Source organism: Oryza brachyantha, chromosome 7 (assembly GCF_000231095.2).
Source record: "Oryza brachyantha chromosome 7, ObraRS2, whole genome shotgun sequence".
NCBI lineage: Eukaryota > Viridiplantae > Streptophyta > Magnoliopsida > Poales > Poaceae > Oryza > Oryza brachyantha.
In genome coordinates this window covers 1,685,612-1,711,300 of record NC_023169.2, presented here as the reverse complement: position 1 = coordinate 1,711,300, position 25,689 = coordinate 1,685,612, and the positions used below count along the sequence as shown (strand labels likewise).

Below are 25,689 nucleotides of genomic sequence, written 5' to 3'. Positions count from 1 at the left end.
CTAGCTAAGAGTGGTAGATATGGAGCAGAACATGAACCTCCACCATTGCCTTACTTTCTTCCCTCTTGATTTGTTGCTTGGGTCCCTCCATGCATATGTACACATGTGCACCAACTTTGATCCTCAACCTCTAATTAATCTCACACGAAAAAAAAAGAAGAAAAGGCTGGTCCTCGAGTGTGAGATTTTGGCAAACACCAACTATTGGGCAAAGATTTGCCAAACAGTATATATGCTGCTTGGAGCAGCATGCAGTGGCTGCTCCATTTAGCTTTGGATATAGAGTCACGGGCTACTTCGTAAGTCAGGGTTCAAAAACATATCAAATCACACCTAAATTTTGACTTATATAGCTCAATGGATTTTTTATATCAAAATCTTATAGCACGTAATTTTTTTTTCTTTTTTGAAGATATTTAAGTATTTGTTTTAGATTTATATGTATGTGTGTATATATATATAGAAATAGATCCTACTGATATCAGGTGTATTTACTCTCTTCACGTCTAAGGTACAGAAACACCAATAATGTAGTTTCTTGTACGGATTTGTTTATAGCAATAACTACATGGGTTGTGTGTGTGTATATATATATAATTTGCCGGTGGAAAACAAGATTTTTATGTGACAAATATTAGGATAATACCTTTAAGTACCTTGTATTGTCCATGTGTAAATTAAACAGGTAATGATTAATTTGGAACACAACAATTTATGAAAATGTTTGCTTCATAGAACAACCGCTGTCCTTATTGAACTTTCCGTCCAAATGAGCCCTTTTCAACCTTGTCAATTTTTCCAACATCTCTGTCTCTCTTCCTTGCCTAACGAAGCAAGAGCACAAAAGTCATTCTAAATTATTTAACAATGTTTTTTTATTGTTGAGCTTAGGCAAAACATGTGAACGGCTGATTTCTTAATTCTGAACGATGCTAAATAATTACCATATAATTACAGATCGATCAATTGGATGGTTAAGCATATCGAACAAACTAGGAGATATGGTAAGCTGCCTAAGTAACTAATAATATCTCTGTTTTATATAGTAAGACTTTCTAGTCTTGCCTAAAATATTCATCTATTGATGAATGTATATAATTTATATATATCTCTAGATTCATTTAGTACCCATATAAATCTGGTCAAGACTATAAAATCTTATATTATGAACCGGAGGGAGTAATCACAGTGTAAAAGTTCTCATTGGGAGGGCGATAATTATTCATCCCATAGACCAATATGAACCCACATGGTTATGGTTACTCTCAAATCTATCTGGCTCCATATATATCAGTATTGGACCTGTGGCTATATATCTTTTCCCTGTCAATTTTGAGCTCCAATTAAAGCCTAATCTTGGTCTGAAATGTCGTGTTCTTTGATGTTGACTACATCTAGCAAGATATGTTGACTACATACCTTTTCTTTTACTGCACAAATTTCAGCATCTATAGTTAAGAGATGGTGATATGCCAACCACGATGCATTCCGGCGATCCTCAAGTACATGATCAATGTGTGGTTGTTAGGACTGCTACATGTCTTACTTGTTTTTTTCACCGCAAATTAATTGTATAGACCGGCAAAATTGTGGGCATAAAAATATTCACTCTCTCCAACAATATAGCCATTTGGATTTTGTTCAAGAATATACACATTTATATATTACTACTTGTCCCATCAATCATATACTATTCAAATTTCTTTCTATTTTATCCCAAACACTTTTAACTCTAACCATTCTCATTTAACGAGGGACATCATGGTCTTTTTGTTTCTCAGCCTAGAAATGCTTATAGTGCTGGACGGAAGCTATAGGGGGTTATCATTTTGCTTATCGAACAAAAAATTCGAACGGTATATTTACAAAGGAATAATAATTTATAAATAAGACTTGTACATACGTACTCTTAGATATATAAAACCCTAGGCTGAAAAATAAACTACGATAAAAAAATCTCTTAAATTAACTCTAAATTTAAGGTTGAAAATTTAAATTTTGGCTTATAAGCATAATCAAAAGCGAAAAGATGAGGGCAAGTTCAATAGTATAGCCAACTACTGGCTCCAATTCATCTATAGCCAATCTAATAGCCAGTGCATACAATAGTTAGCTACAAAACATCAATAAATGGTCTCATATGTCATACACACTTTTTGTCTTGGAGCCCGTGTGTAACTGGCTACAAATTAGTAGTCTACCTCTCTTCTCTCTCCCCTCTTATCTCTTTAAAATATGCTTATAGTTGGCTTATAGCCTGCTATTGTACCTGCTCTGAGTGTGGCAAAGAAATCTGAGATCTTTTCACCAACCTGCTCATTAATAAAGTACAAAAGTAAATGCACACATACTTCAGCATTTCCCTTGTCAAAGGTGGTTTTGCAAAAAAAACAAAAGGTACTGTATCAGTACGGTTGAACGAAACAAAAGGCATGATCTACGTGATTTTTCTCTAGTTTAAATTTTATTTCCAAGTACACCATGATTTACACGGTGTTTTGCAGATTTGCGTGCTCAAATCTTCAACAGAAAGAACAAGTGCCAGGGCAGCCAACTATCCCCAGATCTTCATGTATGATCCTCACCAATCGCCATTGCTCCTTTTGACCCAATGCCGATCTACCTCTCTGATGTCAATGACGGATAAACTCTAAGATGAAAGATTTACATATGAAGAAATAACTATGATCAACGATAAGACAAACAATATTTTTTCAATGGAAAAGGTATTGAGACTAAACACAATTGCCACTAAATTATATATGTAATTAATTACACCGCTGCTATTGGTTGCACTAATTTTTTTCTCACCTTGCCCCTCACTATATCAAAGGCTAACATTGCACCACCTATCTATACATAACATACCTTGCAGATATCATAGAATCTCTCAAATAAATTATATGTATACATAACATACTAGCTCGTTAGTTGTCAACTTGGTCAGTCTCGCACAATTTTGAGTACATTCATTAAAAGCATGAAGATTTGTTTTTAAAACATCAAAAAGACATTGAAATGGATTGCTATGTTTTCATTCTAAAAATAAGTGTATGTGGGGTCTGACCTACGCAAGTTGTGGAAAAACACTTCCCCTCTAACATAGATATGTCCATTGCTGTCAACTCTCCAATGACCAAGATGGAGATGAACCTGGATTGGAGAGAAAAAGGCATGAACTAAAATCTCTGTACACATCATTTCAGGTGCAACTCAAACATTCAGTGCCAGTGGACTTAATAATTCGTGGCAATTGAGGAGGATGGATGAGTGCTAGGCACTGGCCTTGTGAGTGGACATATAACCCCAATATGAGAGGGTCAGTGGCAACACTCAGCACTTGAACAGACACAAGATGAGGTTTCTCTGCATTCATTTCCACCCATATAATTCTTCCTGTTTGTTTCATTGGTTCATCAGTGATTATTCAGTGGCTACACAGTGACTTTGATCTTGCATCTCCATCTCTCTCTCTCTCTCTATGTATAATTGCACCAAATAATTAATTATGTTGCACATAGTACTGTTCTTCATTAATTGATCCATATTGCATGCTGCCATTGTTAGGCACAGCCGCCAAGCATGCATACTGGCCTAATTTTGATCTGCCGTGTCATCTGATATACATGATCAATCTTTTCGTCTGTACTTGAAGGAAACATCAGTGTGTGCATAAGCTGCAGCTTGCTGATAGCTTTATTTAGGTTTCATGTAATCCAATCAAACACAATAGAATATGCACGCTTTAGCTCACCTTTGTTGCTGAGGGCCTAACTTTCTGTGTCAGAAACAGACAAGGTATCTTTGCCAAACAGGAGGACTACTGCTTCTCTGGACCATCTTTTCAATGTGTTATTTCATGTCAACAAGATTGACCTCATTAAATAAACAATCAAGATACTATAATATAGACCTACTGATCATGCAGCAAAGTTCATAGATATGGCAACAATTATTTACACAATCCGTCACAAAATAAGTCACTTTTTAGTTTTTTGATTAATTTTAATTTTAATTGTTAGTAGTGCTTTATACGTAACTAATTTGCTTAAATTTTTTAAATACGACGGATGATCAAACACTCGACGTAAAAAATCCATTTTTTGAGCAGGGGGAGTATATACTGCTAGTAGTATACATTGGCGAGTGAACGGCCGGGTTGCTGCCTAATTAAATACTACATTCTTTCTAAAAATAAAAATATTTCTATATTGTTTAATATATATTAAGAAGATGTTAAAAGATTCTTTTTTTTATCGTAGAAATATTGGACCGACTAGATTTCGTTTTGAATTTTGAATTATTTACATTACCTTCCCTTATGGGCATCAGATTGGCTAGAAACATTGGAATGGTTAAAATCCCGAAATCGGCAAAGAAATGTTTATATTATAGTATAAAATTTAAATTCTGAAATACTTATATTTTGAGACAAATGCAACACGATCTGATCTCTACCTAGCTATCAACTATTGAATAATCGCTGCATGTGATCCAAAAATTCTTGGCCTAACTCTGATGTGAGCACAAAATTTTATGCTTACTCGGTCTCAGCAAATTAAGCTCGATCTACTAGTCAATTATCAATGTTTTCTTAGTGCACTGCCGTACTGGTCTCCATAGATTATTTGGACTGTGTTGTAAGAACTCTTTGGGTGCGTTTGTTTAGTGATCAAGCTGGGATGGGATGGGATATGGTCATACGTATTTTTAGGGATATGGTGATCCCGATTTATGTTTGATTGGATGGATAAGACGATCCAATGTTTTGTTTGGTTGGATGGATGAAGATGACTATATTTAATTACTAATAAATAATAATATTAATTAATCAGCATAAATATTATCCTAATTAGTATAAATTAACAATAAAATATATCTATCATCACTAATTAACACTAATTTAAAACTTGTTAATTACTAATTAATAACAAAACACGTCAATTATCACTAAACAATCACTAATAAACACCATTAGTGAAGGTAGATGAGCTCATCCAGCCAATTTGGCCGGATACACCTATCCAGCATCTTCATGGAATATTCCTCTTCTGGGCCACCCTATCCAGCTTCACCCATGAACCAAACACAACAAAAAACTGGATGGCCATCTCCCATCCAGGCAAGTCCAGCCAACCAAACACACCCTTAGTTTATACCCACACAGAGACGACGCGATCGACTCTTTGTTATATATCTTATCATTTGTCTTTTCTTAAAAAAAATATACAAACATTCAAAAGTAAAAGTTATACTTAAAATATATTTAGTTCTAATCCATCACAATAAAATAAATTATTATTATATAATTTTTTAATAAAACGAACAGTCAAAATATATAAAAAAATGTAAACTGTGTCGTACGTTAGAATAGGACGTGGAGGAAGTAGTAAGGTATACAATTGTTATACTACTGCTTGTAATTAACATGAACAAAATAAAATAATACTGTCGAGGGGCAAGTTGGGTACAAGAACCATGTGATCAGGTGACCAACCTTACAAGTATCCATCTCTTGAGACTGGAGCATGTGAATTTAGACCGTGGTTGTGTCTATTCCCATCCAATTAAATTAAATTAAAGTATATATATACAACTACATCTGTTTTAAATATAAGTATTTTTAAATTGTTTAAAAAAGATTAAGGTTATTAAAAAGAAAAGACTATAATACCCCTTAATACATGATGAATGAATAAGGTAGGAGAGTAGATAGGGAAAAAATAGAAAGTATTTTAAATAGAAAGTGATTCACGTTATAACTGATAAGTAGTACTGTAAGTACTATTAAAATGCTTATATTATGGTATAAGATTTGATATTAAAATGTTTGTATTTTTAAATACAGATAGTGGAGTCACAGAAATTATATAAAGCCAAAAGGTGACCAATTTCCAAGCTGTACTAGAGACAGTGATATTATGACCACAAAATTCTGAATAATTCTCTTGCTTAATTATTGCCCGATGCTAGATATATCACTATGAATAATTGAATTGTCTGCTTTTATACCATAGCTACCTTCGTTATAAAATATAAGCATTTCTAGTTTATTTAGTATAGCCTAAAAATATTAAGATTCTCTTTTAGTCACATCAGTGGTTAAATTTTAAGTTGATTAAATTATCTTTGTAAGTAATTGATTACTCTGGAATCATCGAAAATATTGAAATTATAAGAAACAATGCAAAAGTCTAATATTATGATATATTTTAGAGTGAAAAGATTATATCACTGTACATTACACATGTTGTGATTAGGAAAAGGTTTGATGTGATGTGAAATTTGGCTGGCTCTTTGTGTTGCTAGCAGCTAGCTAGGGGACGGAGGTTAATCAAGACGACACGACATTAAGAGAGCTGCTGGTGTAGTATGTGTGGGCTTGAAATGACAGGTTATGACCTTCTTCGCCGAAGTTATTTGATAGGTAGTGGCACTAAATTAAAGCACTCAATCCTAAGAAAACATATGGTTTTCTTCCTTGGAAAAAGAAGCTTTTGGACTTAAAAAACAAATTTTACGGCTTGCCCGTAAACCATGAGACGAATCTTTTAAACCAATTATCATTAGCACATGTAAGTTACTGTAGCACTTATGACTAAGTATGAACTAATTAGGCTCAAAAGATCTTACGATTTCTTTTATAATTGTGCAATTAATTTTTTTTCATCTATATTTAATGCTCCATTTAAAATTCGATGTGATGTTTTGGAAACTAGACAAGGTTATGTACTTGATCTCTTCCATAAAAACTAAACAAACCCCTTCTAGTAAAACGACTTCGGACAACCGTCGTCTAAATTCATTATACTAGAAGGGTTATATCCTTTACTAAATTTAGTTTTTATGTGACAGAGTACAACTTAAGGTCAACCAAAAGATCGATCAATATCTGACCAAGTAGTGCTTGTGTATATTCCGGACATGTATTTTGTATGAAAATTGCTCCAATGTTATTACAGGTTAGACCTATTGAATTGCGAGTAAATTACAAATATTTTTTTTAGTTTTGGGTTAAACTAATAGGTCATCGTGCACTCGATGATCGCGTGAATTTGTGAGCATTGGAAGCAGCAATAATTCTCGTAAGAAAGAGTCGGCATATTCCAACTCATCCAAAATTCATAAAAGATAAGATGCCAACTTTCTAACTAGATACTTTGACCTCAAAAAGATGTTAATTATAATATACTTATTATCCACCAGGTTGATCCTGATTTGCTCCAAAACCTTTAATTATGCATTATAGTTAATTAGTCCTAACTACTTAAAAAGTGATTAACTTAGCTTTACTACTAAGCCAGTTCTCTAAAACTTTTCCCAGAAACACCCAATCGAATTTTTGGACACTTAAATAAAGCATTAAACATATATAAAAATAAAAACACAATTGTACAGTTATGGGGAAAATCGTGAGACGAATCTTGTGAGCTTAATTAGTGCATAAAGCCATAAGTGCTACAGTAACCAACATGTGCTAATGATGGATTATTAGGCTCAAAAGATTTGTCTCGTGGTTTTCAGAAGAGCTGTGAAATTCATTTTTTTATTTATATCCAAAAATCCCAACTGACATCCGCTCAACGTTGATCATTTTGCAAAAAAATTTTGCCAACTAGAAGAGGCCTAAAAGGAGAGATGGACGCGCTTTCGGCGACAATCCGTAACCGCGTATATACACTAGCACAGTACGTGCGTTCTGTCTCTCACTGACGGCTGGGCTCCACCTACCCTGTCCAAGCTCCCATGCCATGCACGGTACATGCTCGGCGAAATGCCGAGACGAGCGGCAGTGGTGGTCAAAGGCACGTTGCCGTTGCCGGCGGGGTTGAACCGGCTTGCTCCTCCGCCATAAAAGAAAGGTGAGCAGCTTCCGCTTCCGCTTCCGCTGCAGCTCCCACTCACCACCACCACCATCGTGGCGTGCGTGCATCCCGATTGCGCGGGCGACTAGTGCCACCCACCACACCTCCGAGCCGGGCTGCCCCCATGGCTGGCTGTGCCTCTCCTGCTGCTGCGTGCTCGGTGGTGGTGGTGGTGGTCGCCTAGTGGGGGTGCGGGGTGGGGGCGCCTGCCTTCTTGGCTGCTCGCTCTGTGTGGGTGTCTCTCCGTCCATGGCGCGCTGTTTCTTGGCGTAGAGGCGGTGCGTGTACTGGTGTCTTGTCTTTGCTGAGGCGGGGGTTGGGGTGGAGAGAGCTCGGTTCTTGCGGGGCAATGGCGGCCTCCATGGCGCAGGTCTTGCTCGCGGTGGTTCTGTTTGCCGTTGCCGCCGCAGCGGCCGCGTCGGTGGTGGGGGAGGCGGCGGCGGCGGCGCTGCGGGAGTTCAAGCGCAAGCTGGACGACGTGGACGGGCGCCTCTCGAGCTGGGATGCGGCGGGCGGCGACCCGTGCGGGTGGCCCGGCATTGCCTGCTCGCCGGCGCTGGAGGTGACCGCCGTGACGCTGCACGGGCTCAACCTCCACGGCGAGCTCTCCGCCGCCGTCTGCGCGCTGCCGCGCCTGGAGGTACTCAACGTGTCCAAGAACGCGCTCTCCGGCGCGCTCCCCGCCGGCCTCTCCGGCTGCCGCGCCCTCCAGGTGCTCGACCTCAGCACCAACTCCTTCCATGGCAGCATCCCGCCGGAGCTCTGCGGCCTCCCGTCGCTGCGTCAGCTCTTCCTCAGCGAGAACCTGCTGTCCGGGAAGATCCCGGCGGCCATCGGCAACCTCACCGCCCTCGAGGAGCTCGAAATCTACAGCAACAACCTCACCGGCGAGATCCCCACCTCCCTCCGCGCGCTCCAGAGCCTCCGCATCATCCGCGCCGGGCTCAACGACCTCTCCGGCCCGATCCCCGTCGAGATCAGCGAGTGCGCCAGCCTCGCCGTGCTCGGCCTCGCCCAGAACAACCTCGTCGGGCCACTCCCCGGCGAGCTCTCCCGCCTCAAGAACCTCACCACATTGATCCTCTGGCAGAACGCCCTCTCCGGCGAGATCCCGCCGGAGCTCGGCGACTGCACCAGCCTCGAGATGCTCGCCCTCAACGACAACTCCTTCACCGGCGGCGTCCCCAAGGAGCTCGGCGCGCTGCCATCCCTCGCCAAGCTCTACATTTACCGGAACCAGCTCGACGGCACCATCCCAAGCGAGCTCGGCAACCTGCAGAGCGCCGTCGAGATTGACCTCTCCGAGAACCGGCTCACCGGCGTCATCCCCGGCGAGCTCGGCCGGATACCCACGCTCCGGCTGCTCTACCTCTTCGAGAACCGACTGCAAGGCAGCATCCCGCCGGAGCTCAGCCAGCTGAGTGTCATCAGGAGGATTGATTTGTCCATCAACAACCTCACCGGCACAATTCCGATGGAGTTTCAGAACCTCACCGATTTGGAGTACTTGCAGCTGTTCGACAACCAAATCCATGGTGTCATCCCCCCTATGCTTGGAGCAAGCAGCAATCTTTCGGTGCTCGACTTGTCGGATAATCAGCTGACAGGGAGCATCCCTACTCAGCTGTGCAAGTACCAGAAGCTCATCTTCTTGAGCCTCGGATCGAACCGCCTCATCGGCAATATCCCTCCAGGACTGAAGGTCTGCAGAACATTGACACAGCTCCAGTTGGGGGGAAACATGCTGACAGGGAGCCTCCCCATCGAGCTGTCGCTGCTGCAGAACCTGTCATCGCTCGACATGAACCGGAACCGGTTCTCTGGCCCGATTCCGCCTGAAATCGGCAAGTTCAGGAACATTGAGAGGCTGATTTTGTCGGAGAATTACTTTGTTGGGCAGATACCCCCTGGCATTGGCAACCTGACCAAGCTTGTCGCTTTCAATATATCGTCGAACCAGCTCACCGGACCGATTCCTCGCGAGCTGGCACAGTGTACAAAGCTCCAGAGGCTTGATCTCAGCAAGAATTCCCTCACGGGAGTCATTCCTCAGGAGCTTGGCACTCTGGTGAACCTGGAGCAGCTGAAGCTATTTGACAACAGTCTAAATGGAACCATCCCAAGCAGTTTTGGAGGCCTTTCCCGGCTCACTGAGCTGCAGATGGGAGGCAACCGTTTGTCTGGCCAATTGCCGGTTGAGCTTGGGCAGCTCACTGCTCTCCAGATCGCGCTGAATGTCAGTCACAACATGCTATCCGGTGAGATCCCGACGCAGCTAGGGAACTTGCACATGTTGGAGTTCCTATATTTGAACAACAATGAGCTAGAAGGAGAAGTACCTTCCTCATTCGGGGAGTTGTCAAGCCTGCTGGAGTGCAATCTTTCTTACAACAATCTTATCGGTCCACTTCCCAGCACCACGCTGTTCCAGCACTTGGACAGCAGCAATTTCCTGGGAAACATTGGCCTTTGTGGTATCAAAGGGAAAGCATGTTCAGGATCACCAGGGTCATCCTATGCAAGTAGGGACACAGAAATGCAGAAGAAGCGGCTTCTCAGGGAGAAGATCATCAGCATTTCTTCCATTGTCATTGCATTTGTCTCACTGGTGTTGATTGCAGTCGTTTGCTGGTCCTTGAAATCAAAGATACCTGATCTTGTGTCGAATGAAGAGCGGAAGACTGGGTTTTCAGGTCCTCACTACTTTCTGAAGGAGCGGATAACATATCAGGAGCTTATGAAGGCGACCGATAGCTTCTCAGAGAGTGCTGTAATTGGAAGGGGTGCTTGTGGCACTGTGTATAAGGCTATCATGCCTGATGGGAGAAGAATTGCAGTGAAGAAGCTCAAGTCTCAGGGGGAAAGTGCCAATGTCGACAGAAGCTTCCGAGCTGAGATAACCACACTTGGAAATGTCAGGCACCGTAACATTGTCAAGCTGTATGGTTTCTGCTCCAATCAGGACTGCAATCTTATCCTTTATGAGTACATGGCAAATGGTAGCCTTGGAGAGTTGCTTCATGGGAGCAAGGATGGGTGTCTACTGGACTGGGACACCCGTTACCGGATCGCCCTTGGGTCTGCTGAAGGTCTGAGGTATCTTCACAGTGACTGCAAGCCAAAGGTGATTCACCGGGACATAAAATCGAACAACATATTGCTTGATGAAATGATGGAGGCTCATGTAGGGGACTTTGGCTTGGCAAAACTGATTGACATTTCCAACTCCAGAACAATGTCTGCTATCGCTGGTTCATATGGCTACATTGCACCAGGTTAGATATGCTACTGCCTCACCATGTTAGCTTACAGCTCATTATTAGTTGTAATCATCAACCAAATAGTTTCACTTGGTCTTACTAAGTATATACGATAGTTTGTTCAGTTGTTTTTAACTTCTAAATCTCCAATTCCGTGTTTCTTATGGTGATGCAGAGTATGCTTTTACCATGAAGGTGACTGAAAAATGTGATATTTATAGCTTCGGGGTAGTCTTGTTGGAACTAGTGACTGGGCAATCTCCAATTCAACCTCTTGAGCAAGGAGGGGATCTTGTCAATTTGGTGAGGCGGATGACAAACAGTTCGACACCAAATTCTGAAATGTTTGACAGCAGGCTGAATCTGAACTCGAGGAGGGTTCTGGAAGAAATGTCTCTGGTTCTGAAAATTGCATTGTTCTGCACCAGTGAGTCGCCACTAGATAGGCCTAGCATGCGTGAAGTCATATCAATGCTGATAGATGCCAGAGCCTCCGCTTATGATTCTTTTTCGTCTCCAGCATCGGAGGCACCAATGGAAGATGATTCTGCTCTTAAAAATTAGAGGTGAGATAAGAATTATCGAATAAACAAGTTCTATAATGCTCTCTACTACTAGTATAACTAATCTAGACCATTTTTTTCTAATCCAATGGATCGGATCAAGCTTTTCGTGCATGAAACTGAAACATTACTAGAGAAAAATATACGCATCATTACCAAGTATTTAGCCTGTCATACTTGAAATGATTATTGTTTTTTTAATTTACTACCGGTTGGGCAACATAATTGCTAATCAGTTGTTTGTTCTCTTGATTTGCAGGCTAGTGTCTTCAATTCTTTTTACCAACAACTTATAAACTAGCAAGGGAGTATCCACAACTTAACTGAGTTCGTAGTTGAGGAACCTCTAGGTAATGTGCTATTATTGTGCTCCAAGAAGCTGTGGATATAATCTAACCTCAATTTGAACAAGAAATCTGTCGTTCTGACCAAGATTAGCGATCCGTTAAAGGATCTGAAGTAGTCCATTCTTACTTCAGTGACTGCAGTTGGAGGAAGATATTCCAGAGTTTGGAGTGTTCCCTTTATGAAACACTCCAGATAGGCAGATAGGTTCAGTTCAGCAATCCACATAGATGATAGATCTACTTTTACTAGCCTGATATAGTTTGTAGCAACACACTGCATTGTACATACTTCATAGACTATATATTGAGCTCATAATAAATATAACAAATTAATCTATTGATTTTTTTTTTGCTGTGAATATCCTGATCAGTATTTTTTTTTTCTTATTCTCTCTGTCCTTGCCAACTTAATGTAAAAATAAAGGAAATAAATTACATTACCTTGGAAAAATGAGAATTTTCATCTTTATGATGTATGGACAAGCAAGCCTGCAGTCGGCAGCCTCCTCAATGCCAAAAGTCGATGCCTTTGACCCATCCTTTTCGGTTGCTACTACTGTTGGTTTTGACTTGGTGTCCTGCAAACTCTGCAAGCAGGTCAGGTCAGTAACGCACAGGAAATTAGGTATCCCAGCAAGCCAAGCCGCTGATAAAAAGTGAGCTGATCCATTGCATGCTGCCACGGCTCAATCGCTCAATCACTCGATCAAAGTAGGTTGAGATGCACTAGTACCTGCCTTTTTTATCAGACTGCAGCAGCAGCAAGCAACACCTAACAAAGAACTGCTCACTCAAAATCCACATGGAGCATAGCAGCTTTCACAAGCTTTTGGAGCACCACATCCACATGTGTAAAACTTTGATTTGGTGGTAAGATAGAGCGAGCGAAGGTTGCATATATTTTTCTACACTTGCTGTGCAGTGTGTTTGGTTGGCTAGACTTGTCTGGATGGGAGATGGCCGTCCAGTTTTTTTTTATGTTTGGTTCATGGACGAAGCTGGATAGAGTGGCCCAGGAAAGAAATATTCCATGAAGATGCTGGATGGGTGTATCCAGCCAAATTGGCTGGACGAGCTCATCCACCCACTAATGGCATTCATTAGTGATTGTTTAATGATAATTAACGTGTTTTGTTATTAATTAGTAATTGACAAGTTTAAATTAGTGTTAATTAGGGATGATAGATATTTCATGGTTAATTGGTACTAATTAGGATAATATTTATGCTGATTAATTAATATTATTATTTATTAGTAATTAAATATGTTCATCCCATCTATTCAACCAATGGATCGTCTCATCCATCCAACCAAACATAAATCCGGATCACTGCCATATTCTATCCCACCTTGACCACCAACCAAACTCACCCTGAAATGCTAACAGTTCTGAAATTGTCAGAAGGTAATGTAAAAGCCAGCCAAGTCCAGCATAATGTTCAGTAAGTTCAGTAAATAGGCAGGCAGAAGCAGACAACCTACAACCACTGTCAACTACATATTGATTACTTCTGAAGAGCCTCTGAGCAAAATGAAAACCACTGGAAACAAGTTGAATTCACCACAGATAAGAATGCATCTGATACACTGGATCAATTTACATCTCCCTAGAGCACAGTATTTGGCATGCAGTGTAGAAACAGACTTCACCATAGATAAAGAGTACATCTGAAAGATTGGATCACAAGGATTTTACTTCTCTCACAATGGAGAACAATAAAATTTGATGGGTAACCGATCTCACACTGTTAAAAGAGGCAAAGAGCCAAACCAGAGCCGCATGCATCCCATTGACAAAGTTTACAACAGAAAGGATTACAAGGGCGGGCGTCCCCACCTCAGGGCACTCCAGCGAGTAATGCTCTGAAATTCTCACCTCAACAAAATGAATACAACAACAGGCAGAGAAAAGCACAAGATCATCTGAGTAGTGATGATGAGGTCCTTTGGTGACCATGGTAGATGTGCAGTTGATGTTCTTTTTCCAAGAATGCATTATCCAGCATTCAATTATGGCAGCTTCAAGCTGTGAATGTTGCTCACAGGATTGGTTGCAATGTTTTGATCTCTTCATTTCCTGTAAATTATCAAGAATTAAAATCTCCATCAGATAAAACAGAAGTTGTTTGTCAATCTATAAGTAATTTCTACTAAATCTAACCTTACAAGGTGCCCACAATCTTTAAAGTGATGTTATGAAACAAAGGGAAATACGGTGTCTATTTTTCCAGATCTATCACAAATAGCGTACATAGCTGACAGATGGGCAGAGACAGAGATACAATAGTCCACAGTCTATAAACCTTTGCTTTAAACAAAAACTGGACAGCTGGATCAAACTGTTTTAGCATATCACCTTTTTGGTCAATCTAGTTTTCTTGATAAAGCTCTTCCATATAATTAATCACAATAGCAGTATAAGTTGCCAATTATTGGTGAGTTAAACTGACTCTTCTGGAATGATTCTATCAGAAAAGACAATGAAACTCCAGCATCACCTCACCTGTCAGACCAATGTTAATCATAAAGCCAATATGGCAGCTTCTTGTTTGTCTATTGAGTAAATTTATATTCCAGGACTCTACAAGAATGTAGTAATCCACTGCTACCGAAGACCTTTAAGACAGCTTATTATAATCCTAGCAACTATAATGCAAGGGTCCAAAACATCTTATTTTACAAACAAAATAAATCACGTCAATATGTGACAGTTCTTGGGCAGTAAAAGATAGAAAGTTCTAGCCACTTTGTGTGTAGTGACCGCTTTAGTGGGAAGGCTGGAATATTACCTCCATAATGGACCTAAGAAATTTCACAACTTCAAATTCATTCAAGCTTTGTAACAATGATAATCAACAAGATTGTCCTGATTTAGGCATATTGTATAAGTTTGATTACTGGGCCTATGTACTAAAAGTTACTTTTTGTGAACCCAATAGGCAATTCACAAGAATTTTAATGTATTTCAGGTTTATTATAGCCCACTTACCATATAAAACTTACATGGAAAGGCAGACCTAACACCTAAGTTATAGCTAAGCTACAAAACAATAAAAAAGGCACCTTTTGGCTACTCTGGTGTTATCTTTGTGCTGAACTAGTTTAAGTTAGTACCATTTACAATCTCAGCTTTGTATCATGTACATGGTATTCCAGCTGACAGAAATAACTTTCCTGAAATATGAAGTATTTAAAAATTCAATATGGCATACATGTTTAGCCTTGTATAGCACTACAAAGTACCCACTAAAGTAAAGCATAATATTTGAGGGTTCTTCAACACAAACTAAAATCTCAGCCATTTCATGATATAGCTTACAGCAGTTTATGATGGTGCTTCTCACATTTTCCTATCAAATAAGTATTCCTTCCGTCTAAAAATAACTTCATTTTTCACTCATCCCACACATACTAATACAAAAGAAAAAAAAAACTAGAATACCTTCCACTTTATCAAATCCCCATACAATTATCCTCCAGTTTATCTACTTCAAATGCATTTATTTCCTACTTTCACAAACTATGATGCAATGATTGCTCAAAAATGAACTTAATCTAGGACAAACAAGATAAGATGATCTTATTTTGGGACAAAGGTAGTATCATAGAAGGTGCATGTAACACATGGTAGTTGGTGAGGAACTGAAAAGGTTGGAGTTACACAAGGATAAAGGCAAAATTTAGGAAACATGATCCTAACAATGAAATCTTCTAAATTTCACCCAGGAACAAGGCACAAATTTTGAGACTATCTTCCATGACAACTGCATATCTAATGTTTATAAATGCAATCTGCAAGGCATTAATACTTGAGAGATGAATGACTGAGATTGATTTTCATTAACACTGACCTAAGAACGTGTTTTTTTAAAAAAACAAAACTACAAATATTTTAACACAACTATACTTACTAGATGTCAGACGAAACAGCGCAACCCAGCCTAACCCTTGGCTGCTGTATTTGTATGGTTTGTTTTTCTATGTTTGAAGGACCATGAAAGAACTTCCTTCAGTTATTAACTTTGAATTGAGAATGGGACTGCCCCTGTCCCCTAGCTATGTACTACCTCCGTCCCATAATAACCCCATTTTTCGTTTTTCCGTGTCCAACGTTTGACCATTCGTCTTATTTGAAATTTTTTGGTGATTAATATTTTTATTGTTACTAGATGATAAAATATGAATAGTACTTTATACGTGACTAATTTTTTAAAGTTTTTGTACAAATTTTTCAAATAAGACGAATGGTCAAACGTTGGATACGGAAAAACGAAAAATGAGGTTATTATGGGACGGAGGTAGTATTAAACTAGTTTCAGAGCTGGGAGAACTGATTGTGAAATACTATATAAGCAGTTGTAAAGATGATCTAACATGGTGTATTTACTAATACAGTAATATGTAAGCAAATACGGCTCTCAGATGTTTGTTAATACTCTAGGATAAGTACTTGGAAGTCCACACACAGTTACAGGGCAACCAAATCTTGAATGACACGCTTATATCACAGTCATTTGTTGGTAATGATATTCTGGCAGAGTCTTGATAAAAGCATGAGATTTAGGACGATTGTGACGTATGGTGTGCCTTAGAATTTGATAGAGATGGATGCTTGATAGCTTGGTACCTTGGCCCCTTTGAGTTTAGATGTTATGAACAAGGCTAAAAAAGAGTGTGTGTTTATTATTGGCAACATCAGTAGATAAAAAAGCATAGCTTCCCTCTTTCTTCTTTGTGAAGTTGCATCATTTGGAGTTTTCTCTTTTCATTGAAAGAAGTTAAGGTGACTCCTCAAGGCTTTAGTACTTCAACTCCAACACTAGCAATGATAGCTCAAAAACACATATATTGCCCATGCCTTCTTATCCATCTCTACTGATGGACTTAGTCAAAAGACATCTAGACTCCAACAATAAATGGCATTATCATAGAAAAGGGAAATGACCTGATAAAAACAACTTCATTAAGGTATGCAACGCCATAGTGCTTAGCAGGTACTTCCTCTTATGCGATTTGAGCTTGCTACATTTTCTAGCCTGACAAAACTATACATTTCAAGAAAAAAAGTTCTAGTTGTATTCTTCAGGCAATGTATTGAATGCATTCACTTGTGGTGGCACACGACTCTATGTGCAAGTAAAAGCAGAAACAAACATCAAGCACAGCAACCGAAATGCTACTTGGTAAAGTTTGAGTTTCATGACATGACGGAATGAGCAAGAGACGAGCTGCATATTCAGTTCTGAGCACTTGCGATTTTTTTCCTAGTTGCTGCTAAAGACAACAGACAATGGGGCTAAGCGTCTTGTTCTCAATAAAGCCAATATCTATTAAAAGAACATTAGGAAATGGTTTAGACTATAGGGCAGCACTGTCTGGGTTTTTTCTGCCCATCTATTCTGCAATTGCTGTTCAGGCATTTGACAACACAGGATGCATATGATCCATTCCATTCATGCAATAGCAATGCTGCTCTACCCCAACGTAGGTTGAGCTTACTACAAATTAAGGCATTAAAAATCCAATGCCGGGCAAGCAGAAACCGTGCGATTGGGCTGTCTCCTATGAAATAATTGTTGGGGGGGAACAGAACAAGAAGCCAGATCCCAGCCCGGTGAGTAGTGCATCGACACCTGTTGTAAAAGGGTTGAGCTGAATGCTCCCTCCCCCTAAAGCTTAGACACTCGTCAATTGCGCAAGAACACCCCGAGTGTTTTATGCGATTGAGGGACACAAGGCCACCTCGAGAGCCACCAAAAGGGAGGAGATAAACCATATCAAATTCGCAAATGGGGGCTTAAACAAATGCAACCCCCCATGGCACAAGCAGCCAAAAAGCAAAGAAAGCTGAAGCATTTTGTGTGTGGGGGTGGGGGGAGCTCATCGCCTTACCGTCGGAGAAGACGCCGGCCTGATGCCGCGGCTCCTGATCTGATCAGTGCTTGCCCTTCTCCTTGATGTCGGCGTGCCGGAACCCGTCCCAGAGCTGCAATGCCGCCGCCGCGGCGGCGAACTGGCTGTCCGCCGCCGTGGGCGCCGCGGCCGGGCTGAAGAGGAACGGGATGTTGGGAGCATCCAGCGGAGCAGACAGCCTCTGAAGCTGCTGCTGTTGCTGATGGTGGTGGTGGCTGGAGAGGTGAGACTGCGAATTGGACTGAAGGGTCCCCCTACTGTGGACACCCACAAGACCCGAGGACATGGAGAAGTTGAGGTTGTAGTCGCCGGCCGGCCCGGAGGCGGGTGCCGCGACGTGGACGGGCATGAAGTGGTCGAAGGAGAAGTGCGTCATCTCTGCGTGCGGCTCGGCGGCGGCGGGCGTGAGGGTGAAGTGCTGCGCGGGGCGCCACGGCGATGGGGGTTACGCCGGCCAGGTGGGGGGCGGGGGAGGCGAAGGTGTGCGGCATCGCGGCGTGGGCGGCGGATTTACTGGGCGTCGCCGCCGCCGCGAAGCCGATGTAGTCGGCGGTGGCCGCGGCGACGGTCATCGGCTGCCAGGCCTGCTGGGCCTGCTGCTTGTTGTCCGCAGCTCCGCCCATCCCGGTGAGCAGCTCGGTGAAGGAAGCCGCGGCCTGGGAGGAGGGCGGCGTGGCGGCGGCGGCGCTCCGCTCGCGGGCGCGCTCCCTGGCCTTGACGCGGCTGTCGGAGCGGGAGAGCGAGAGGACGGAGCCCTTGCTGGTCTCCGACGTGCTGCTGCACCCGGACTTGGTGAGCTGGTGGTGGTGGGAAGCATCGGCGTCGGCGTCGGCGGAAGCAGGAGCAGGAGCAGGAGGAGGAGCGGCGGAGGCGGGGTGGGAAGGGAAGGAGGCGGTGTCGAGGGAGGGGAGCTTGTCGATGGCGGCGGCGGCGGCCTTGATGAGCCACTCGATGGCCTTGCTGGGCTGGTCGTAGCCCAGCCTGTCCTGCAGGTCGTAGAACTGGATGGCGGTGGAGACGGAGAGGCGGACGCGGCGGTCGCGGATGCCCTTGGCCGTGTACACCTTGCTGTGCCGGTCCTTCCCGCCGGACGCCCGCGACACGCGGTAGATCCGCGAGGCCGGCTGCTGCTGCTGCCACGGAAGCTGCTGCTGCCGCCGCCGCTTGGCGTCCGGCTCCCCGTCGTCGTCGTGCCTCACCCTCCCGCGCTTGGTGGCGGCGAGGTCCATCCCGCGTCGGCGGCCGCGCAGGGCATATGCCGCCCTAGGAGGAAGCGCGCATTTGGGAGATCTGAGGCTGGGGCGGCGGTGATCGCCGAGGGGAGGGGAGGAGGAGGAGAGGTTTTGGTGCGGAGAGACGAGACACACTCTTCTGATTTTATGACATGAGATGAGATGATTTCTTCTTCCGCCCAAGTTTATTCCCTCAGCTCTAGCCGCACTTCTCGAAATCTTATTATAATATTTAAATTTATAGATTTGTTATCATATAAATAAATTTAAATAAGATTAGAAAGCCTTACGACATAAAACCGAAAGAATATTTATCAGTAACTTGTTTAACAATTTGACATCATCTGTGTCTATAACATTGTTATATGAGCTACATGGAGTCAAATTAACAAATCTATTGGTGTCAAATAATTAAATATCTCTAAATATAAGTATAGGCAGGTTATTTAGGAACGGTAAAATTAAAAAGAATAATAGCATGGTGTGGGTGAGAATAAATTAAGAGTAATTTTAAATAAGACTAACGATATACTTGTGTATTATAATAAGTTCATACATCTTACAATGGAATATACTTTAAATTAAGAAAAGAAATGATGGTGCAAGGCACCATGGCACATAGCGAAAAGAAACTAACATTTGGTTTTTTAAACGATGTTTGGACGACTCAATTTGTAAGGAGTAGAGAAAAAGTTGATAAGATAAGCGGTGCTAACTTAAAATCAAAGTCTGTATATTCAAATTTTGGTTTATGAGCGCCAGCAGAAACGAATGGATAGATAAGCCATTATTTTCAAACATAAAAATACTAATTAATTTCAACATATATACAATAAAATAGCTATAATAAATCTTTTATCCACGAAAAAAAAAACAGATACAGTGCACCGGATGAGGAGGCGGTGCACGCAGGCACGGCTGGCTAAAGAAAAGAGTGGAGACGTGCACTGGACCTGATAGTGTGTAGCGTACGTGGCAGTATTACCAGCTGGGTTACTACTGTTGCTTCTGTACCACTCACTAGCTGCCCTGCCTGCCTGGGGCAAATGCTCTAGCTCCATTGTGCCAATTTTACACGTGATTTATTCGTGCATCATTTCCGTTGCTTTCTCTTCCTTCCTTTTCTTTTTCATCTTTTTAACAATCATGTCAGAAAAAAAAATACTGTGGGGCTAACGGTGCTGAAATTTTGAAGGGTTTTGGTCTAAGGTTATTTTGCATATTTGTTTTAGATTGTTATGAATGTATATATAAAAGTTCTATATATCCACGTGTTGTTTTTTCTTGCCGAGTACTTAACTCGTTTGCTTAATTCAACTCTAGCATAGACCTAACTTATTATCAGATGCCAGCACTTGTGCAAGATTATTGTTTGTTTTCCTCGACAAAAACAAAACTCCAGCACGCGTGCTCTGCCTCTTTCCTTATAAACATATTCCAAAATTATTTACCAAATATTAAGAAGAGGAATCCTCCCTCCTGTTTTTTTAGACGTTGGTTAGTTCAAAATACATTTAAATATGGAGGGAGTATAAGGTTGAACTTTGAATTAGTTGGATTCGTTTCCGAGCCACAGCTAGCTGTTGGTCGATAATCCTTGGATTCTCATGTATTCAAATTAATGTTTTAGAATATTTATATTGTCTAAAAAAATCGAGTATTTGGAGATCGATGGAGTAAATAGAAAATAGAGTTAACTGCATCAGTGTCTCTTAAACTTGTTACATAGTTTCTTAAGTCCATAAATTTATAAAATACATATTTACGTTCCTAAAATTGCTAAATGTTCGCATGGCAACAAACATGGCATAAAATCCGATGTGGTGTGCCACGGGAAGCTAACAAGTGAGGCCCACCCATTCTTCCTCCTAACTGAGGCCGTCTGATAAGTTTAAACATAAGCCCATCCCTAGCCACTAACTACACAATAAACTTAAGCCTATTTTATATAGTTCATAGTTGATGCAAACATCTTCCAAATTGACCATCAACTGGTGTTTGTAATTAAACTAAACGAAGAAGCAAATCTTGGTTGGGAACAATCTCTGGTAGTACATGCCATGCATCCAAAAAAGAAAGAGAGAACACATCTCACCAACGACTCATCGATCTCTCTCAGGTTTTTGGATCTAGTTAAGTGCATTGCTGCAGGTTGGTGATCATCTCCACACACACACACGCCCAACTTGTCAAAATCTGATCTACTAATACAGTGTATAGTTGTTAGAGCAACATTACTTTTACTGCCGGTTGGTAGGGTTCTTCCTTCCTTCCATAATATCTACGTATCAAAGAGAGACAACATTTATGAACATCTTTCTCGAGCAGATGCATGCAGCTATCTTTCTTCCAAATGGAATGGAATGGAATGCCTCAAATTAATTTCTTGAGTAATTCTCTTCTTTCGATGATACTATATATAGGTCCTATTTGGAGAGCTTCTGTCAGCTACATCTTCTCAATGAATCTTTTAACTCCCTAAAACGACTAGATTATTTTTCGGATTATAAGAACACTGGTTGTAAAATATTGAAAATAAACTGGAAAGCCTAACTTTTCATAATGGTAAGGGCAACAGCGGCGATATTTATATTGATACTAGATAACAAACCATCTCATTAGTTAGTTTGGTAATTAACGGAATTGGGATATGAACACAACTCCCAACTAAGCTTTTGAGAGATAGCTAAGCCACTACGCAATGCCACCCTAATTAATCTTCGCTTATCCATGCATGTGGTACACTGTTCTTTCTATTATATATCTCTTTCTATATGCAATCTACTAGCTAGCATGTACTACTATACTTGCCCTCTCCATATGCCTATGTAATATCAAAATCACCCTACAAGTGATCTTTAAATTAAACTACACTCATCCTACTAGTAATTGGTAAACATCAAAGCCAGCTAGCTAGCTCATTTCATACATACATAGGAATATAAACTTTTTGATATATATATCATGCAAGATGCAAAAAGAAGAGGATGCTAGCTAGGTAGTTAACTAGATATATAATTGATCCCAACATGCATGCATGCATACATACATGGTCTCATTCATGCATAGGGTATGTGGTAAAAACATTTAACTAATTAGTTAGATGTAGAGGATAATTAAATTTGTAATTTTGAAAAAAAAAGGGGAAGGGTTTTAATTGGGGGACATTCTAGCAGACGAAATTATGGCCATGGCCTACTCCTCCTTGGATCGATCACACTCGGTCACTCCTGAAGAAAAAGAAAAAAAAAAGAAGGCACATTTTTCATGCATGATGCAAACAACTATATAGTACATCATATCATCTGAATCATTTGCCGCCCCCTTTGTTATTTATTTCATCTTATCATTAAAAGAAGAAGCTTTCTCCTGAAGCACTATATATAATAATAAACTAATACATTGCATATAAAAATTAATCTCACTAAAGAAATGGCATACAGAATGCTGCAAACGTTTTTGTTCGTTTTTAAACAATTATTAATCACTGGTGCCATATGGTTAAAACTTAAAACCAAGGAAGTTATCTGTAATTAACATGCATATGCTGACCCGACATGTACCTAAAACCGTGCACTGTTCAGTAACCGAAAGCTGATCGAGCCTGCATTCCCTGCAACATTGTGTACAGTGACTGATCACAGCCGTTGCAACTTGCAGAGCTTGCAGGGAACACACCAAAGTACACCACTGCTAACTAGTGCCAAGCATATGCTGCATCCATCCATTCATCCATCCTCTTTTCTTTTCCCTCTTGCCAGCATCGCTTTGTTGATCGACAAATCAACATCTTCTCATCTGTGGTGTGTCCCGTTCTCATGTTAATTTACCCCGTCCGTCCTGAAATATATGTATTTTTGAATTTATCAATAAAAATGTTAGTTTTTATATGTGAAAATGGTTAATTATGTTCTACAATTAATCTCTCTCGTGTATCCCGTCCTCCTGTTAATTTACTCCGTATGTTCTGAAATATAAGCATTTTTTTATCCATAAAAATGCCAATTAACCTATACGTGCAAATGTTTAATTATGTTCTACATAGAATTGATAGAGGGGTTAAATTAGAGAGAGAAGGGGGTAGAGAGAGAGAGAGAGAGTTGGTTTGTTTCATTTGTTTTAGGTGCAGAGTGTTGGTCGTGTGGTTGCCATCGCACATGGCTTGCCTTTTGTGCCTGATGGAGTCGGCATCAAGCCCTTGCTTCCAACAAGCATCAACAATCATTGTCCTAAGAAAAACAGGGTTAGCAGTAGCCACCACTGTTCCTTGTCAAAGAAATTCAGCGATTGCTTGCCATGCCCATGCTACCACACCCTAACCAGATATGATCTATCTATCATTCACACACACATATATATATTATATACTTGAGCTTTACTACTTTGATTTTTGCTCACTGCATAAAATGGATGCATCATATATTGTTCTTCATTGCGCGTATTATTATTACGTTTAGTTCCGTTGCCAATCTGCAATTTGAGAGCGCCATCTTTTCGCTTTTTTATAAGCATAGGCGAAACGGCTTAAAATTTTTATGTATGTGTTATTAGCCATCTAAAAGCAAAGGCTGAAAAATAAACTACGATAAAAAAACACCTACAATCAACTCTAGTTTTATGTTCTAAAATTTTAAAATTTTGGCTTATAAGCATAAATATAAGTGAAAAGATAGAGCTTCGATCATGGTGCAAATCTAACCTAAGCTTATATCCTAAAACGCATCTTAGAAGGAATGCAGGGAGTATGCATGGTTTTGTATGGCATCATTTCACAGACCTTGTATTTGCTATTCTAGCTACTAGAAATTAACTAATTAAGGTGCATGCTATAGATAAAGGAGTGACTGGCTGGGTCGGTCAACTATATAATGTGGTCAAGTAAAATTTCTTGCTCTTTTTCATTCTTTTGCACATTGTTGATTTGTTAGATCAACTTATCTTCAAGCCAATGGGTAGGGTTAAATAAAAGTTAATTATACATGAAGTCAACTTCATGCTCATTCCATTTGTTTTTTTTGGGTGACCTAGCTAGCTTCAACCTTATGGGACCAATGAAGTTGTATTTTATGCATTTAAATTTGGTAATAGTGTATAATAATAATGAAAGATTACGATCTTTGTATATTTCTTTGGGACAAAATAAACTGTTTTGGAGGTATTTAAGTCTGATTATATGAAAGTAGATGCATCTGGTTACTGGGGACCATATGCATGGTGTTTTCAACTATTGTCCTAAAAACAATTGGAGAGTGATCATACGTAACTGATTTTTTATTATCATCTGAAAATTGCAGAATATTTAGCTAGTACAGTTCCCTCTCTTTCTTGCCCAATCATTAAGTTGATTGAGAGAGTACATTCTTTCAGAAATATCTATCTTTAATCTTGTATACGTACTAGCTGCATACTCGCATTATTGGATATGAAACGAACGAACCTATTGCAAACCACGGTAGTTCCATGGTGTGGATAGTATAAATTAGGGATATCCACATCACCTGTCTATCATATACGGTAGGGGAAATACGTTCGACTCGAGTAAAGGAAGTCTAGTGTCCTACAATTTCATATATGTGTTGCTTCTAATTTGATATACAAATCTAATATGTCTAGCTAGATTACACACAAAACTTACCGATGCACCGGGAAATCCTTAATTATTATCGTGCCAAAAATGCTTGGCACATCATGTGACAATATAAATGTTTCTTAAAGAAAGTTATGTTTCCATACATATGACCAATGTATCGAGTACATATGTACCACCGAAGAAGTACCGAAGCGTGGACTAATCGCACCGTAGTAACTAAACAGTACCCTATAACAAGAAGCAGCATCACAAGTGCACAGTTTTGCCAGATCATACTGGCAATGGACAACGGTATTCTGCAAGCTGCATTGCCAAAGGAAGATGCCATTGTGTGGAGCATGGTTTTTTTTTCCCTGCTATGCAGCAACAGTGAAGTGAGGAGGAGGTTTTGAAGAAGGCTTGAATGCATGTGTACCCCTCTCCTTTAATCATGATAAGAGCTGCCCTCTCCAATCTCTCTCTCTCTCCCTTGTGTACAGGGTGGCTGCTGGGGCCAAACAGTTATTGGGCACCCAATGCACCACTGTGCCTAGCTTTCATCTCATCTCATCTCTGATCTCACACCTCCCTGGCCTTTGCTTTGGTGACATGCATGTGTGGGGTACCCACACCATTTTTTTCTGCAATGCCCTGCTACTGCAACAAGTGAGGTGAGATGATCAGTGTGAGACAGCCTTCCCTATTTCAGCATCATTGGAAATGCTTATGATGCCAGTATTTATTATCATTAGCCATGTGTGTAAGAGTTTGTTCAGAGGAGGTAAAAAGAGGTGAAAGGAATTACTGAAACATACCAGGCAGGCAGCTGGTGTGTATCACTTTGATGAGTAGTTTCATGTTTGAAAGTTGTTGGATACTAATTTGTAGCAGGGATGAATCTTAGCCTCACATGTGACTTCTTAGAATTACGAGGAATGGA

At 40.7% G+C, this 25,689-nt stretch overlaps 3 protein-coding genes across 3 annotated transcripts; 2 read left to right on the top strand and 1 right to left on the bottom strand.

Moving 5' to 3' along the window:
* The first annotated feature begins 8,214 nt into the window (after positions 1–8,214).
* On the top strand, positions 8,215–8,944 carry LOC121054901 (leucine-rich repeat receptor-like serine/threonine-protein kinase At1g17230). Its single transcript, XM_040525840.1, has 2 exons — positions 8,215–8,849; positions 8,929–8,944. Exons 1-2 carry the CDS (start codon positions 8,215–8,217, stop codon positions 8,942–8,944), a joined length of 651 nt encoding a protein of 216 aa, XP_040381774.1.
* LOC102713008 (leucine-rich repeat receptor-like serine/threonine-protein kinase At1g17230) lies at positions 8,537–12,387 on the top strand. Its single transcript, XM_006658220.2, has 3 exons — positions 8,537–11,140; positions 11,301–11,691; positions 11,948–12,387. The coding sequence occupies exons 1-2, from the start codon at positions 9,010–9,012 to the stop codon at positions 11,687–11,689; spliced, it is 2,520 nt and encodes an 839-aa protein (XP_006658283.2). The 5' UTR covers positions 8,537–9,009; the 3' UTR covers positions 11,690–11,691; positions 11,948–12,387.
* Positions 12,388–13,708: 1,321 nt separating this feature from the next.
* Positions 13,709–19,322, bottom strand: LOC102712740 (transcription factor PCF6). The gene is given in 3 exon segments (XM_040526441.1): positions 13,709–14,112; positions 17,928–18,375; positions 18,377–19,322. Coding segments are annotated over 2 exon segments (1,206 nt in total). The 5' UTR covers positions 19,178–19,322; the 3' UTR covers positions 13,709–14,112; positions 17,928–17,970.
* Between the last annotated feature and the right edge of the window lie 6,367 nt (positions 19,323–25,689).